This window comes from Paramisgurnus dabryanus, chromosome 16, assembly GCF_030506205.2.
Source record: "Paramisgurnus dabryanus chromosome 16, PD_genome_1.1, whole genome shotgun sequence".
Classification (NCBI taxonomy): Eukaryota; Metazoa; Chordata; class Actinopteri; order Cypriniformes; family Cobitidae; genus Paramisgurnus; species Paramisgurnus dabryanus.
In genome coordinates, this window is record NC_133352.1 from 12,283,267 (window position 1) to 12,302,924 (window position 19,658).

Sequence of the window (19,658 nt, forward strand, 5' to 3'; positions counted from 1 at the left end):
CAAGTTACTTTTAAAAGTAATGCATTACAATATTAAGTTACTCCCCCAAAAAATAACTAATTGCGTTACTTAGTTACTTTGCATGGAAAGTAATACTTACGTTACTTTTAAGTTACTTTCGCGTTACTTTTTCTTACTTGGCTAAGGCTTGATCTCTTTCAGGCCTTGCAGATGTTTTTTATGACTGAGAAGTTCTGCATTCAAAAATTGCATATTTTGATCGCAAAAATGTCAAGTTCTGGCCTGCCAGCTCTGTTTCTGACTCTGGCTCAGCTGCGCACACATAGACTTCGTAATTCAGTACATTATTTGTTTTATCTAATTAATTCAAATGAAAAGTAACTTGCATTAATTTTTTTAAAAGTAATTCAAAAAATGCACTAGTAATGCATTACCCCCAACACTGCAAGTGATCATGCACAATTTACTGTTATTACTTTAGTGATTACATGTAACGTTTAACAAAGACGCCGTAAAATTAAGTGTTATCTCAAAGTTTCAATGTTTCTCACACTCTCCGAAAAGAGTACAAATGCTGCGGTGGTACATTTTAAAAAGTACTCATTTGTACCTACTGTATAGGGTGCATATACTTTAGTACTTGAAAAGTGTATTGTACGTCAAAGCTATACATATATGTACATACAGTAAATGGTACATTTATAAAGGGTACCATCCAAGGGACAGCTTTTGTGCCTTTTTTCTAAAAAATAAAAATCCATGTTGCATTATACTTAATATCTTAATATATTGTCTTAATATCTTTAGGAATCGTCCTATCTTTTTTTGCATTTCTCCATAGCACGTAAATACCTACTTTGGTACTATGAAGAGCATCCATTTATCAGTTGACATGTTTCTATTATCAGACAGTGGCTATATATCATCATATGGTCAGCCCCAGATGTAATCAACAGGAAATGAACCGGACACTGATATATAATTAATAATGTTTAACACCTCTGCAGCTGTTGGGATTAGTATGAGTCTGAAGCAGCTGTAATGAAATGAACATTATTGCAGTGTGAATGAGAGTGAAGCTGTGATAAAACCCGCGTCCCTCATGGTTTTTCTGTCTAATAGTATTTTCCATTATCTCAGTGATGGCAGGCGGTGATTGACTGTGGTTGTATCCTCTTGTTTCTGTTGTCAGACAAGAGCTTTGTCTCACTTATAGATTGGTAGTGTTTGCCGTAATTAAGCGATACCTCCGGGTTATTGAACTTTAAAATAGTCATGGGTTTCTTTTGACTTTAATCTATATCGCCTGTTTGTTCCATAATGTGATTTCCATATCTACCTGTAAATCCTCATTTAGCACAATTTCAGTTGCTGCATTTTGTGTGAATTCAGGGGTGTGTGAAATTCGTATTCCTGTATCATCACGATACCCTGCAGGTGCCCCATTTCCATGGGAACTGTTCAGAAGTGTTGAAGTGATTTAAACATATAGAAGCACAAATTGTTATTGCTGGGATAGGAAATATCAGGATTTGGGATTACAGGATTCACGTCGCGGATATTGTGTGGATTGTCTTCTTGCTGTATATGGTGTACAAACTCCTTTTGAGGAAATTTAGTGTATAAAATATCAAAAGAATAAAATAAACGAATCCAAATGATGTAATGTAATGTTTCATCATTCATTTTTTTAATTATTTATTGTGCTTTCCAAGTGTAAGCTATACCCCAAATATGTCTAGCCCACATCAAACAGCGCTTTTTAATAGAAATTATTTTAATCGTGTCTAGCCTACATCAAATAATTAAATCAACAATGTGATGAAATGCATTTGAGGAAATGTAATGATTCCTGCAACTGAAAGCAATCGGGAATGTATTTGAATCACAAGGGTCCCAGAAGTTCATTATTTTAAAAGTTAATTTGAAATTTGGTCCTGTTAGATTTTTGCCCACATGACAGAAATGGGGATTGAACAGCCTAAGGTTTCGTTTCCGTGCTGGAATAAAAGATCAAAGAAACTCGTCTTACTTTACCCACCACTGCTGTACCCCCCCATCTATCTCTCAGTTTCCTTCTGCACATCCAGATTGAACCTTTTCTTTGTGTCTTTAATACAAATCAAATAAAACTACGGTACAATGGGTAGGCGGTTTCAGAAGCAACAACATAAACAAACGACTTTTGTGGAGTAAACGTAAAGATCACTCCACTTAAAAAAATGCTAATTTTCCAGTTCCCCTAGAGTTAAAGGGGACAGAGAATGAAAACCATTTTTACCTTGTCTTTGTTGAATAATGGGAGTCTACCCGCATTCACGAACATACAAAAAGTGCTAAACATGCTGAACATCTCAGTCTCATAGAAATTCCTCTTTTGGAAATGTCAGCCAGAAAACGGCCCAATCTGAAAAACTGATGCTTATGACATCACAGGCATCTAACTTCCCCTCCACTTTAAAATAATTGGCTACATTTTTTCAGTGGCAGCAAAGTCAGCCAATCAGTAATGAGATTGCAAGTTAAGCCAGTAGGGGGAGCCAAATAGGTGCAAAACCACTTGTTTAAAATCCCCCACCCTAATAGAGCTATCTGAGAGAGGGTTTTAGGAAGCTTCTAAGGCATTACAGACCCAAACAAAAAAATGTTTTGTCTACATGTCACATCACAGAACAAGGATAAATACCCCAATCATTCAATATCACCTTTAAACATTTGATTTTTACCATTTTGGAATCCATTCAGCTGATCTCCGGGTCTAGCGCTACCACTTTTAGCATAGCTAGCACAATCCATTGAATCTGATTAGATCATTAGCATCGCGCTCAAAAATAACCAAAAATTGATATTTTTCCTATTTAAAACTTGACTCTGCTGTAGTTACATTGTGTACTAAGACCGACAGAAAATTAAGAGTTTTGATTTCGATGCCGATATGGCTAGGAACTATACACTAATTTTGTTGTAATAATCAAGGACTTTGCTGCCGTAACATTGCTGCAGGCTGCGCAATGATATTACGCAGCGCCCGACAATAGTCCCCTTGGTAACTTTTAATAGTAGGAGACTATTTTCAGGCACTGTATAATAAATAAATACACTTCCGGTTCACTTCCGGTTCAGATGCATAACCGCGACAACATGTATGCGTCTGATGAAACCATATATACGATTTAATTCCATTGGCCATGTTAAAAAATATACAATTCACTTTAATACTTAAAAATTTAAGATAAGCCAATATCCGTCCCCCAATATTTTTTGTATATATTAGTTTATTGGTATATACCAGTATTTAAACCAATCATTATTGTGCCATTGCATTTATAAATAATCAAATCTCAGTTAGATATCGCAAGAAGCACTGCAGCGCATTTTAGCTCCATGTCAACATCAAATCAACAAGCATGTTTTCATCACTGTGCGATGAAACTTTATAAGCAGAGGATAAGCGTGTTAGATGCCTTTTCTGGAGAAATGTGCTAGCGTTTGGCTGGACTCGTGTGGAAGAATATAGCTTATGAAGTCATTGTGGTCGTCTAGACGTGACTGCAACCACATTTGTTTTCAGCAGCCCGGACAGACGTGTTTATTTATGTGTGGGGGATGCCAGCGCCCGTGTCAGCGCAACAGAGGTGAACCCTTCCACCCACGAGAGAGACGACATACATTTCGACTTGAGCGTACTGCCAGAACATAATCTACAGTTTTGTATTTACAGTAGATGATCATGTGACATACGTAACACAGAATCCAGGAACACGGCCAAGGAATGGCATAAGTATATCAGAAACAAGTATTAATTTCATTTTGACAAACCGTACTGAAACCACGCATAGAAGAAAGTATATACGTTGAACTTAACAAATCATAGATTAAATAGTCTATTATTACTCAGCTATTTTTCCTGTTGTGTTTCGCGTCTGGTCATGTCAAGTTAACGTGCGAGTAGTCAAGCTAAATGGACTCTCACAGTTGGACATATAGACAATGCTTTTGACAGCATGCGGCTGCTAAACATCAAGCTTGTATCGTAGCCGTTTGGCTTTTCGTTAAACATGAAGTCATTTTGTCTCTGTGCACTCAGTTTAATTTGCAGTCTATCAGGGACAATTTCATCGCCATGCAATGTTGAACAAAGCATGATTAAAGACACGGTACTGGACCCTGAGTTCTCTTCAAGTGGGTTTCCTTTGAAATTCTACCCCAATTAAAAGCTTTGGGACTGAAAATGACAACAGGCTGCCGGTCGATGATTGGAAATTGTTGTTCGGTATTTGGCTGTTTTTGTGTCTTGTTCTGAAAAACACAGCAGCCTCTGAAGGAAATGTTTAAACCATACTGATTAACAAACCAGTTCAAAGAAATTGAGAATTAAAGCGTAAAGATCTTTAAAATCTCCTCTGTTTGTTTGGTTTTCTTCTTTGATGCTTATCGTTCTTGGTATTGATGGAGCTGGTTTTTATAGTTTGTTTGTGTAATCTCTTTTACCTTTACATTGTAAAACAGTTTATAAAAGTGAAAGATTTGCTTATCTTAACAAGACAGATGAAATGAATGAGATGGATATTAGAATTCCAGAAAGTCGACTGCTTTGTTTTATTGTACCAAACATTACAATTCTTCCTCTGGAGGTTCGGTGAGTGAATTGTTTTACCTCATTCTCAGACAGCAGAAGACTCTGAGCCGTATCCACACCGGAGCTGCTGCCTTCAGCGCAGATCCGGCCCAGAGTATTTTTAGATTCATATTTAATTCATATTTAATTAGTGAAATACAGCAAACAATAAATTAATAAATACAAAAACAGTATCACAGGAAACAGAATAAATTCACAAACAAATAAATACAAGTATATTACAGAAAACAAAACAATGTAGCAGAATGGTTTTTATTTCAATTAGCACACTTTTATTAAACTTTGCATAAGAAATTTGTGTTATAATATTTTATTTAATTCATTACACTATAGACCCCTTAAAAGTTTGTAAACATTGCAATGTCTCTGGGTGGGCGGGGCTTAGCTGGAGGCAAAAAGAGCCGTGGAGGCAATGTTGACAAGCGCAAGCTAGCACGTTTTAGGGGGGATTTATTAAACATGGATGCAAAAAAAGTTCGGACTGTCCGACTATGTACAGTCACTGATTCTGCTGGACCGTGACAGCTATTTTTGTAAATTAAACCCGCAATTTTAACCAGGTTTTGGATATTTCCTAGACAAAATATGAATTACTTTCGTGTGGTTTGGGGAATTTTGTCCAGGCCTATAATTAGCAATGTGGATTATTTTAAGAGACCATTCAAAGGATGGCACACACATCTATCGCTGTATGTTTGTTTAACATTTAAGCTGAACAATAGCGCTGAAGGTCGGTGACTTTTCACCTATAAAACAGAAACTTGCTGATTTGTACTAGATAAAACCAACACACCAGTACATATGCATAGATTATTTTACCTAATATTAAATGTGCACTGCAAACATGAACATTATTTATGATCGTCTCCGTCCAGTCTGTACGCTGGATTGCATTCAACCACAATTGTCTTCTTGATTTCTGTGAAGGAATGTCTGCTGGGATCTGGTAAAACTTTAGTCTTGAACCAAAAGTGCTGTTCCTTCTATTCTAGCAGCTAAAAACACAACAAGATGACATTTTAAAGTCAAAACATCAAACTTTTAGCGTGCCTGCTATGGGTTCCTATTTATTTTTTGCCTCCAGCTAGAGCGGTGAAGTCACAGTGACGTAGACGGTTAAGGGGTCTATTATGAACAATACAAAGGCCAATTAGGTGTTTACACTGTGATGATAACTATAAATATATTAACGTCCACAGAGACGATAATGGTAGCGTTATGTTAAATCTATACTCGAGTTTCAGTGTTACATTCTTTGCTTTACATGCTTTACGTTTTCAATGTCAAACATCTTTCCTCCAAAATCTGACTGCTGCCATTCAAAGCATTAAGGGTGTAAAGGTACATAAAATTCAAGTCATGATTCGTTTTGGGACAGACAGGGGGAAGAAATACAAAACATAAAATAACTTGTCGTTTATTATTAACATTTGAAAACATCAACATGCCTTGCCCAAGGGCACCTCAGTCGCAACCTGCCATGCGTGCAAGACTCTCCAGTCCTTCCAGAAAAACTAGAGTTTTTTTGTGATTGTTGCGGGCAAAAATCCTTAATCTTGCGGCACGTTTCTTAAAAAATGTGATGGAATATGCGGGATATTTATGCAATTTTGTGCAATGATATTGCAGGGAACTTGCAAAAATTGCGGGAACTTGCAAAAATTGCGGTAACTTGCAAAAATTGCGGGAACTTGAATAAACTGTTTTCAGCTTTTGCAGCTTTTCAATTATGTTCACGTCACATAATCACTTCATAACGTTCCCATGGCAACAGGGGACATGGCTGCGCTTGTGTGAGGTAAATGTGATTTTTGCTTCAAAAATCCAGGGATTATGAAATCATGCAAGCCCCGCATATTTTGCGCACGGAAATTGCAATTTATGTTGCGAAAGTCCGGCGTATTTAAAAAATGTGTCCCCTCATAAATATGCGGACTTTGCGATCTCATAATCACGTTTTTCTGAAGGGACTGACTCTCGGGGTGACAAGCCCGACTTTCTAACCATTAGGCCAAGACTGCCCCCAAAACACATGCTTGGTTTAAATAAAATAAATAAAATCAAAACACACGGGAACTGACAGAAATTGCCATAGAAAACTTGCTACTGTAAGCAAAACCTTGCATTGCTTGTCCCGCCTCCAGGGTTTCCTGATTGGTCCACTGTTTTGGACCTGACATAGATGAACTTCACTGCCTGCAAAAGTTTACACGACATCTTAAAAGTCGCATTTTGTGCGCAAGACTGCAAAAGATGCGAGATGTGTGTAATGGTCAAGCTCAACTTTTTCCAAAAAAAATGGAAATGTAGCGCAGTGGAATAAAAAAAAATGTTTGTCTTTAGCAGCTTTGCTAAACAAACTTGTGGTGCGCCACTTAATATTTTCATGTGAGAACTCGGATTTGTAAACAAATCTACTGGGAAGTCCTGTACCCAACGCATGATCCCAACGATATCGTTCTTTGTATTTTAACGTTATACTTGTGGTGTGATCTCCACTATTCTCTTTCCTTAAGATTTTGAGTAAAAATGATCCTGAGAGTTTTGTTGAGATTCACTCAAGAGTCTCCTCTGGTTAGGAGTGTGATGTTTAGCTTATGTTATCAGACATACGTCAGATGAACATGTGGCTCATATGTGGTTATTCAGAGGCCTGTCGACCTTTGCCGACTTACACTTCATCAACATCTCCATCTCCCCCTCTGTTCCCGCTGCAGCCGAGATCTGCCTGTGCATAATTACAGGCCAGGGGTTAAAAGCGCTTCACGTGTCTCAAAATGACAGCCGAGCTTCAAAGCAAGATATAATATACATGTTTCTTTAAAGCAGATACAGCCTTAACCGCTACCTGGCATTTAGACAGCAACATTTATGAGGGTTTATTTACATGTTTGTTTTCTTATTTTGATCGTGCTTTATTCCTGTTCAGCGACACACTCATTTCGTTCTATTTGGCTTACGCAACGCACCCGCACAGCCAATCTTCCTATAAATTACCATCCTGAATTTAACTCCAGCAACTCAAAATAGACTAAGATTAGATGTAAGTTTTTAAACGCACCCTGTATGCCGTTAACTTCAGCCGCAGATCTCCAATTACATCGTAATTGTGGTAAATTCCTCTGGATGTGAATGTGAAATATGGAACATGAAGAAGACATTAATTTGAAGTCGGTGCCCATTAAGGGATAATCGACGTGCAGCTGCCGTAATTTCCTCTCTCGATTATGCAGTCTGCCGAACGAGCCGTTCAACGCCTCTGAATGTTACTACGCTCAGATCAGTTTTTACAGTCGACACGACATGGAAAATTGACATTTGTTTGGAGGCCTTCCTGATGTCTGTTTGCCTCTGTTGTAATTCCCACTGAGGCTGACAGCGGCCGTGTTGTTGTGGACACAGAACCGACGTTGCGATGCACACGGAGGTCTGTTTTCTAAATTGGGTCAGGTCCTGGAAACGTGCCGGAGATCTTCCTGCAATATTCATGACATGACATTTCAGACTCCAGACATGCTTTCTAATTGGTTGACGCAGTTAATCACGGATCCCGTGTATTGCTAGTTGAAAGAGCCGTGGCAAAAAGAAGATAGAGAGAATTAGAGACAGCACAAGACAAAGGCGATTAAACAAATGAAGCAATTAAGAAAAAGTGAAACGTTATCACAGGTCACAGAGTCGTATTGTTTCTTTTATGATTCAGTGAAGGGGATCCTAAGCATTTACTAATACATCTAAAGTTGTAATTTTGAATATTAGTTAATGCACAATTAACTAACATGAACAATTGTAGATGATAAACTATTTTGCTAGTTCATGCTACTTATGTTAACAAATACAACCGTATTGTAAAGTTTTACCATTATACCTAAATACCGCAGGCGGTCTCAGTGCCCTTTAGACATTAAGAGTCGAGTCCATCACTAATCAGCTCTGCCCTGAAGGAAGGCCTATCAGAAAAGTTAGTGACAATGGCGGTTTGAGAAAGGTGAAGTGCGTTTTAGCCTCCATTGTGCAAGCAGCACTTCAGCCGTCCTGCTGAGCCACTGCTAATATGAGCACAAACAATGGCCTCCTTGAGGAAATGGAAAGGAGTCCTACGGGGAAATGATGCCAGTGGTCAGGGTGATAACCCGGCACCTAGCAATTACTGTCAGCCGGGCTCATTAATCTGAAAGAGTCCTCCTGTTCTCCTACAAACTGCCATCCTAAAGACGAGACTCTGGTCTGGGTGAATGTTTCAGTTGGCTGTGGTATGGTTGTATGGGGAATGCCAAATTTAAAATAACCCTTTTGGTAATAGAGTTGTGTCAGTGCTTACAACAGGTTATATGAGGCTGTTTACCAGTGTCTCTTTACGAAAATTAACCATGGTTTTACTACAGTAAAAAAACATGGTTACTGTAGTAAACAAAATAACCATTGCTTTCAAAAACCATAGTTTTGTTAATAGTAATAAAAAAACCACTTTTACCACAAAAAAAGCATAGTTTATTTTCGTAAGGGATCCCACTTATGTCCGGGATGCAGGATTTTTGCATTCCTATACAGTAAGATCACACAGTGCGATATGGAGCGTTTAAACTTGGGTATGACAAGCATGTAGACTATACGATGATGACACCTATTCAATCAAAGGCTACGACGGCTGCGTCACACGTTAGCGCAAGGTCACCAGTAAACAAATACTGGCACGCAGGTCGTAGCGGCAAACACACTGTGTGTTGATCATGCAGAATTTCTGACACTGTCAGAAAACTATCGTGGGCTATCTTTGGACGCAAGACCGGGAAAACGGACGACTTTTAACATTTCTCGCAGTATGACATAGGACCACTGACGAAGAGCCAAGATCACAGAAATCGCGACGATTGTTTCACGATCTGGGACAGCCAAAAATCGTGCAGGGTATCCCGGGCTTTAGGGTTGGACGATATGTCAAATATTTACTATATATTTGATATTATTTTGATAATAAAATAAACAAAAGTATTTGTGTACTATTTTACATTCAGTATCTGCTTGGCAACAATGGCTGTTGGGTTGAAATGATATGTCTGATTTAAAAAAATGACCAAAATGATAACTGCTCAGTTCCGTTCTGTCTGCCTCTTTCCCTTTGTTTCCCTCTCATCGTCACTTGGACTCCATATCCCTTAATCCTTCACTCTCCCAAACCTGACCATCGTCTGTCGTCATCGCACCTGCTACTTATCACCCTCATAAATGCATTACTATTTAAAGGCGGAGTGCACAATATTTGAAAAACGTTGGAAAAGACCGACTACCAAAACACACTTGTAGCCACTCAGCAGTAAGGGGCGTGTCTACTAACCAACATCGTTGCCAAGGTTGCGTATTTGTGGGGCGGGTCTATTAACAGAAGGTCCAGATTCTGTTGGGGTAGGGGTGGTGTTTGTTGAGGTGATTTCAAACGTCAACATTGGCTTTCAGAGATCATGGACCCTGCCTTCAAGTCTATTGCGTTCTCCAGTCTTTGTCCCTTCTCGTTTAAGTTGCGTTATTGTTATGTGTTTTGTTTTCTATTATATGTTTATTAACGTTCGTGTTTATATTGTCATCCGTCATCGTCTTCTTCATCCTCCACCCACATATAGTAACAATAACAAGATAATAATGTTTAATAATTCAACACCAATTACAGTAAAATCACCAATTGCATTACATTCAGTTACATAAGTACAGCTAGAGATATACTACTAAAGCATTGTGTTAGCAGCACAAAGATCATAAGGTTGATTTCAAGGGAACACACTGATTCAATGTATACTTTGTAAGTCGATTTGGATAAAAGGGTTTAAGTTCAACAACTCCGGAGGCACGCAGAGAAGAGTTTAAATCTGAGTTACCTGCTGGTAAAGCAGCATACCAGCAAGACCAGCATATGTTGTGTTTTGGTGCTGGTGACCAAAAGCTAAACCAGCACCAAAATAGCATGGACCAGTATGGAAGTTATGCTGGTCTATGCTGTTTTTTCAGCAGGGTAAATAATATTATTGTCCAGCCTGCCTCAGTGTTTGTCCAATGTTTAAGTTCTTTTCCTCACGGCCGCCACAACTGTCAACAGCTTTGTATGTTATGACATTTTAACAGTGGTTTGGTTTATATTTTTTTATTGCGTAGTGCTGTGTAGACCCATCCATAATGGTATCTTGGCTGTCCAAAATCCGGCTCTACATAGATACGAGTCTGAAACATAAGGGCCTGGTTTCACAGACAAGGCTTACTGTAGCTAAAGCCAGGACTAGGCCTTAGTTGAATTAAGATGTTTTAGCCTCTTTTATATACATGCCTATAAATATTCAACTTTATTTTTTTTTAATTTATAGCAACTGCTCACCAGTCGAGAAATTTATAATGTTAAAAACGTAAACATTTCAGTGTAACAAAGAATTTTTTAAGTGTAGTTACTTTATTTACTTGTATTTAGGTCTTTTGAAAATCGGCTAACATTTCCCACAATGTCTACAGAATCTGTAAATGTAACATAAGCTTCTATTTTAACAGTTTCTCTGCCAACTGCTTTAGTCGAGCGGAGACATTTATGCATTACTTTGCACTTACTTCCGCGTGTGACGTTTATCTTTCATACGCGGAGACATGCGCGCATGGAAATCGGCGTAATGTGCAAAAAACTACCTGTGCCGATCGGTTTTTGCTTACGCCGTTTATGGGCTTTCCCCGATTAAAGAAAAACGTTTTACGCGTTTACATGACCCCACATCTTATCAGTTTATTAAGCATAATCGGCGTAACACTGTGCATGTAAACGCACTCATTGTTATAAGCTAAGCGTTATCAGAGTAACGTTAGAAGAAATCTTAACAAAGATATGTCAAACTGAGTACTGTACATACGCAGTAGCTGAAATGACCTAGAATTATTATTATTTTTTGTGCAATTTGAGTTTAAGAAACAAAAGTTATGATACAGTTGATGTCAGGTTTAATTGTTGGTCAAACATATGTTGTTTAATTGTGATTTTATCATAAGATTTCAGAGATATTTGTCTTTCCATCTTCGAGTAGATAGGACTTTAGTCTTGCATAGCTGCAATAACTGCTGAGGCGTTTCAAACATGGCCGCCTACTGGCGCGACTTTGCTAAACGTAAACACAAATTTTTATGCACTTGCCAATAACTGATTTTTGTTTATTTTTAATGAATTGCATCTTTAGATTATCCTTACATTGTTTGTGTCCAGTCATTTCTCAATCATTTGATTCCAAAGCACAATCCCCATAATTCAGTGCACCTAGTTTGATATTGCTACTTGTATTCACAGGTACTCTGTTATAGTTACAAAAAAGCTGAGTAGTAGAAAACACAAAAGAAAAAGTCAGTATTCCCGACAGAGAGTGGTTGTTCCCTCAGGCTAGTCTGTCCCCACAGACAAACCCCAGTATCCTACTGATGAACGGCGACTATCTTTCTCACATCAATCTTGTCCAAGCTCAGAGAAATCCAGCGAATAAATGTGAGGAGATCTCCACCTCCTCTGTCAATGCCTTAACGCGAGCGATAAGCAGCTCCATATAATTACAATCCTCCAAAATAATTGTAACAAGAGGCTAAACGCTTAGCTGTACTTTTAATTAGCCAGTGCTTCAAATTAATAATTGCTGCTTAAATCAGAAATCAGGCCTACTGTTGTGGCGGCGGCAGCATTCTAATAACAGTGGCACTCGCTGGCTCTTTATTACATTATTTCTCTATGGGGAGGCTTTCACTGGGGGCTACACGGGGAGGAAGATGAGGAGCGAGAGAAGGGAGAGAGATGCGGGCGGTCTATTCGGTTATCTTTCAAATGCAGTGAAGCTCAGCTAAGATTAAATTCATTCGGTTTACCATGGATATCGCTGTTCGGTTTTCCCCTCTTTTTGCATAGTGCACGGAAGGGGTGGGGGGGAGGTTTAGGGGGGTGAGATGTACGAAAGAATGTAGTAGAAAACTGCCAGTGCCAACATAAGCATTAGCGATACGAACAACATCGCAATTATAATCCTGGGCACTGCTGTTGAATGCGGCGTGTTTTCAACACATGGATTAGACTCAAAATATGACCAAAATGCATTTTTTTTTTTTTTTGTGAAAACGTTTTTGAACTAAAAAAACTATTTGTAATGCATTCATGATGCCTTTAAACCTTTAGTTATAATCTATAATGTTCTTGTTAAATGGAGGATTTGCATTTAAAAAAAAGGTTTGCTGCAACACAATGTTTTGAGTGGTTACTAGCTGGTTTACTGGCCCAAGACTAAAGAGCCCTCCTCCGAAACTGATTTCTGGTCAAACTTATGAGCATGCTAACATGTGCTCATAAGTTTACATTCCTCTTGCAGATTCTGCTAAATATTAACAGCTGGATTAGGATATAATAACAATATTCAAAATCTGCTGTCAATGTGAGTCTGTGAGTGTTTTTTGGTTGTTTTATAGTTTACCAGGTGAAAATTGTAAGTCTGATCACTTGGAAAAGTAATAGCACACGGCTATAATGCATTAAAAACAAAGTTGGGCTCATAAGTTTACATTCCTCTTGCAGATTCTGCTAAATATTAACAGCTGGATTAGGACAAACAAGGGACTCATGAACAACTCTCAGCAAACATTAAAACAGCCATTGAGCATCCAACACACAATATAAGGAATCACGGGAATGTAAACTTTTTGTGTAAATTTAGTTTTTTGTGTGTGTGTTGTGACTATATATAAAGCATATATTATGTGAAATAGCTTATTCAGGGTCAAAAAAATTATTCATTGGATTAACTCAATAAAATTGTGGGCAGGATTTCCATCCAATATGAATGTGTACCCCTAACTCATAAAAATTTGCTTTACACAATAAAAATATATTGAGTTGGTCCAACTCAATTTAAAGTAAATGGCAATACTCAATTAGTTGCCTCAACTCAATTTAGTTTAGTCTGAATAACTCAATTTAGCGTAGTTTGAATAACTCAATGTAGTGTAGTCTGAAGAACTCAATTCTGTTATTTTATATAAAACGTTTTTATATCATTCTAATTAGCATAAGCACATGTTAGCATGCTAATAATAATAACATATGATACTTTGGATGAGCATGTGAGAAGAGACTGATCTCCAAACAGGCATTAACACAGTCAGTGCTCATTGAGAGACTTGCGTCACATCCACAACCTAACCACAAGCGCCACTCTTCTGCACGATGGAAACCAAACAATTCGAAAAAATATAACACAAACGCTTCTAAATCAATAAGATAAATGGACATTAAACACTATTATGTCTTTCTCTTCACCTAAAAATGCATAAAATAACACTTAATTAAAAAATTACTCTCCAAAAGCAGTTGCTGGGAAATTATTTTTCCAGAACCCAGACTCAAACTAATTGTGTTAACGCAATTAAAAAGAAATCAATAAATTTTGTGTAATACTAATTAAATATATATACAGTACTACTTATTGCTCTTAATGAGGTATTTTACATTTATTGAACACAATTTTAATGTGTCATTTCTAAGAAGTGCTTGAATTTTTTTTTGAGTGTAGTACTGCCAACGCTATCTAATGGAAATTCGTATTACAAAGTTGCTAATTCGTATTAATTTGTACGACCACATGTATAAATTTTGGACAATTTGCTTTTGCCCCAGTGACATTGAAGTTGGGGCGGGGTTATTTTTTATGATAATCGTATGTATTTGTACAGTTCACTTTGTACGAATTAGCCAACTTGTAAAATACGAATTCTGGTACTACATAAAAACGAAATGCAACTTTATGATCCCTCTTTTTTTGTTATATTAAAGGGATAGTTCACCCAAAAATGAAAATTCTGCCATCATTTACTCACTCTCGTGTTGTTTCAAACCCGCATAAATTCCTTTGATCTGATGAACAGGAAGGAAGATATTTTAAGTAATGTTTGTAACCAAACCTTTTGTGGACCCCATTCACTTCCATAGTAGGAAAAAAATAATATCTTCCTTTGTGTTTATCAGGCCAAAAAAAATCATACAGGTTTTTACCAACATGAGAGTGAGTGAATCATGACAAAATTTTCATTTTTGGGTGAACTATCCCTTTAAAATTTTGCTGATTCTAAAAGAGGAATTTAAACCTACCACGCCAACTGCACCGCATGTATGCTAGTAGTAAATGGTTTTCTGCCACTATTAGCTTAGCCAATTGTCTTCTGTTAACTAGTCTCGCTCTCTATCAGTCATAACTAGGGGTCATTGCACCTCACATTCCTCCTTTACTTTCTTAATGGACTAAGTCAACCCTTCACTGCCCAGCACAGCTGTCTGCATTTGGAGGGTAATGCACTGTCAGGGGACCCAAGTGTCACTGACAGCTGTAAATTTGATCTATTGTGCCGTCGCGTGGCTTTGTCAGGTGCGTCCAGCGCGCTGACATAAAGATAACTGACATCTTTCTGTCATCGCGGCACTGTCAATCTCTCGTAGCTGTATTTACTCCCACTTTTCTTTGTCACTTATTTTTTCTTCAGCCTTACAGAAAGAGCACCTGTCACGGCCAGACCGGGCCTCGTTTTTCTCGTACCGTTTCATCTTCTGCCTTCTGGAATAATTTTGTGATGGATTAAACGTTATGGCGGAAAGCCGCGGGACTCCAAGGTGTAAAAAAGAAGAAAGGCCGACTGAAGACGTCTCGTTTTGCGTGTTACGATCAGTGCTAAACTGCATGACCCTCGGGTGTTCAGGGAGAACGTCATATTAGACATGGTTGATAAGGTATTTTAAATTTTAACAGTGTTGACATTGGATCAAAGCTGTTTTTGTCACCACATTTTTGTATGGGATTGCAAATTGTCATTTGTCATATAGCTTCGAGTACAGCATGTGAATGAATGAACGAACCAAAATAATAAGGGGCGACTTACTGAAAATTCACCACTGTTCGTCCTCCTGAGGGACTGATGCTAATGCTACAGCTAACGGCTGTGATGTGTGTCTGGTCCTGAGGGAGGTCTGTGTGTTAACCCGGGGCCATTACACATTATGATAATGAAAGCACTACACTAGGGTCCCTAATCAGCCAACGTCAGCCTAACATCGGCCCCAGGGCCGACCAGACACAACCACAGCCAGACATCAGCTTAGCACCCCGTGTATGTGTTTTTCAGCTAATAGACGAAGTTCATTAAACGAAAAATCATTTACGGGTGTTAAATAACTCAGACGACGCCCGGGATAGGTGCGAAAATCCACTTGGATGAAATTACGAGGCCGACGGTGTCCCTCTGAGGGTGATGGTTGGTTTTTTATTTGTGAAAATCATTTACTCCACACGGGGAATTTAAGATCGTCAACTACCGTGGTATGACATCTGCCTTTGTTTAAAACAAGCTTGAATTTCCTGTAACAATCCCACACGCCGATTACCATATGAGGTCCTTCAAATCTAAATAAACTCTCCCTGAGGCACCGGGCCTTCTCACAACATCTCAAACAGAGCTGCCTCTTCCTGGCAGGCTCTTGTCTGTTTCTGCAAAGCATCTGAGCACCAATCCAGTTACTTTATCTCTTCTGCCATGCTCTCCTCATCTGCTTAGTGTCAGCTCGGGCCTATTAGACAGATAAGGGTTTCTCTTGAATCTCATACAGGCAGGGCTTTCAGGCGCCGATTTCTCACACGCCAACTCGAATCACGCTTACCGTACTGTTTAACCCACCATCATTCTTCCTCTCGTTTTGGTTTCTCCGCAGTCATTACGAGCAGGACCGCTCGGCGCTGAAGAAGAAGGAATGGGAGCGGAGGACGCAGGAAGTCCAGCAAGACGAGGACTTGTTCTCCACTGGTTTTAATCTGTTTGGAGAGCCGTACAAGGTAAGGGATGGGTCAAGTGGTACGCACATATCATTCAGAGCAGGGAATCACTGCACCCCAAAGGTGCGAAATTGATCTCTTCATGTCCAATATTTACACAACTTCTGGCCCCCTCAGGCTATGTTGGCATTGGTATGCAGGTACACTGACCATCAGGGTAGTGATGTTTTTCTTCAGATGTTTTTCTTCAAAATTTACAAGTGGTGATTTATGGGTTTAGTTTTGAGATTGGGTTGTAAAAGTGAATCACAAACAGTGTTTGGGAGTAGTTAATTACAAGTAGTGACTACTAACTTAACTATACTTTTCTGTAGCTTCACGGTAGCTCAGTTACTTTTAAAACAGTGTGGCTTTAATTCAATTCAATTCAATTTTATTTATATAGCGCTTTTCACAATTGTTAATGGTTTCAAAGCAGTTTTACATTAATAGATGTAGGAAAAGGGGATGAAAAAAACCCTAGGAGAAAACCCTTCTTGCTAGTCCAGGGGGAAAACTCCTAGAAGAAGAAAAACCCCTGAGAGAGATACATATAAATTTATATATATATAAACACTATCGGGGTATGTGAACGGGTAAGCAAATTAAACGGGTTCTGCTGGTGGTCGTTAATCAGGCATCGGCTGGGCATCACGTTGAAGGACTGTCAGTAGATCAGTGGTGTGATGGCCTTTACAGCAACAGGAACTGGGTCGGTTTGTCTCATTGTCCTCGGGGTAGAGGATGAGACAGGGAGAGAGAAACAGAATCATATTAGCGTAGGGGCCGTTCACATGTAATGCAAGTGTCATACAGTATTGTTGTTTAAATCAGCTCGGTTCCAGACAGGCTGACTATTGCGGCATAAGTATATTACCCAGATTAGTTATATGAATGCTTTAGCAGTAGTTAAAATACTTTTTCCAGCAAGTAGTGTATGAACAGACGCTACATTACGTCGTGACTCTGCAATGCCTTTAATTAATGCCATTATTATTATTATATAGAGCTAAAATAAAAGTGTTTCTTTAAAAAAAAATGTTCTTATAAATGTAAAGACTGAAATACTAAAATCATAATTGTATCACATTACATTGTTTTAAATCCCAAATATTTTTTCTTTAAAAAGTATATTTAGTTATTTGTAATATAACGTCATTGAAAAAAAATCTAAATAGTTTTTTGTTGCTTGCTACTATTTAATAGTAACTTCAGATGGGTAGCTGGGCTGTAGTTTAACTACTTTTACGGATAAGTAGCTTGTAGCTTATCTAACTACAGTTTCAAAGTAAGTTACCCAACACTGGTCACACATACCTGTAGGAATGTTTTAAAGTGTCTAAGAAAATGTTTTTATTTTATTTGTTTCGGTTGACAAACATTTACACTCAAAAGTGTGACGTCACATTTTGTCACAAAATAATTTTTTTGCCTTAAATAAATAGTAAATACAGTAAGGCCTGTTCTAGGTTAATTAAAAAAAAATTGTGTTGTAAAATATACAATTAAGCAAATTTTTTTAAAGGCATTTTGCGATTAAGTATATAGGAAGAGTTTGGTTCCAAAATGCAATAAACAGCATTAAAAAAATGAGTTACCACCTAAATCAATATTGTATCAGGTCAGTATTAAAAAAGTAAATTCTTAATTTTATGCAAATCTAATATCCGTCATGTTATTCTGACACCTTTTCTCCCTTTTTCCCCAAAACACGATAAACGGCAGTTCTCCTTCTCTGCAGAATGCAATAAATCCGCTCAACAAATCACAGTACACCATTCCACGCATTGTAAACAACAATGGCGGCACGTTGAATTCACACGGAAACCTAGTTTTCCATCTACGTTGTACTTCGTGATCAACAAACAAACAAAAATTAAAGAATACTTTGATGGCATTGATAAACCTGTGGTGGTTTTCTGTGACGGGAAAGAGATGTAAGCCACCAAAATCTAATAATTTACGCGAGAGGCACTCGGGCATGTTAACACATTGACCCCAGGGGATCTTATGAACAACTTTCCATTATTTTACTCAAAGTCAACGAAAATTGAGCAGGACCAAAACATTTGCCAGCTAATCGCTGTCAAGAAAGTTCAGCGACGACTTCCCAAGGATGACAGCAGCAATGACAGTGTTATTAATATGAAAAAGTAAGTGTTTTGATTAATGCCATTAATGTTAATTTTTTTAATCACTGTGTACAACTAGTCAACTAAATAAATATAACATGATCAAAGATGAATGCACATTTATATATTGATTCAATAGATTTTAAAGCAAAAAATAACTTTTATTTGCATTTTGTGGAAAAATAATCATTTTTATAATAAATCTTTAAAAATCAAATGATGGATCTGAATTTTAATAGTTATTATAACCTAAAGATGCTATGTGAAAGTTTGTAACACAAAATAGTGGTATTCATCTTCGTCGCTTTCTTGGTGTAGAAAACACGTTTTTACCCAAATTAGTCCAAATTAATTTATTGCTTTTTCGAACCAAACTCTTCATATTAACTATATAGTTTACATTATTATAATGGGGATTTTCCTAATAAATTATCTTATAAATACTGTAATAAAATAATTGCTTATATTTTAAACATTAGAGATTAAACCAGTGCAACTAATAAAACTGTAGTAAAATAGTATTACAAATAAAATGTGCATCTGGGTGTTTAATTGTCATGTAAAACACACTTCATAGTGCAACCTAAAAATAATCCAATAAAAATCCACCCAATTATACCAATACAGTCTCCTGAAGATGCGTATAAATAGCACAAAGTGTAAAACTCGTGCAATACATACGCCAAATTCCAATTTGGCGTGCATATGATACGCCAGTCCTTCCCATTCACTTAAACTGTGCATCTTTTTTGTCGTTTTATTTATTGGTTTCTCCAATTTTTTTTCTGTTTTTTAAACCATTTTCGCTTGGGTTTAGGGTTTGATTTTAGATTTGCTTAAGGAGGTTATTTAATATACAGGTTTCTCCATGTTTTTGTCCATATTTAAGCCATGGTCGCTTGGAGTTGGGGTTTGGGTTAGGATGTCATTTTTATATAACAAAAAGTTGTTCTAACCCTAAACCCAAGCGAAAATGGTAAAAAATTGCAAAAAAAATTTGAAACCAATAAATAAAACTACAAAAAAGATGCACCGTTTAAGTGAATGGGAAGGACTGGGGTATCAAATGCATGACAAAGTGGA

General features: G+C 37.7%; 1 protein-coding gene across 1 annotated transcript in view; it reads left to right on the forward strand.

Moving 5' to 3' along the window:
• aff2 (AF4/FMR2 family, member 2) overlaps positions 1-19,658 on the forward strand; it is a 309,260-nt gene that overhangs the window by 42,316 nt on the left and 247,286 nt on the right. The window contains exon 2 of the mRNA XM_073812202.1: positions 16,344-16,464. Within this exon, the coding sequence (XP_073668303.1) occupies positions 16,344-16,464 (121 nt within the window). The remainder of the gene's footprint in view (positions 1-16,343; positions 16,465-19,658) is intronic.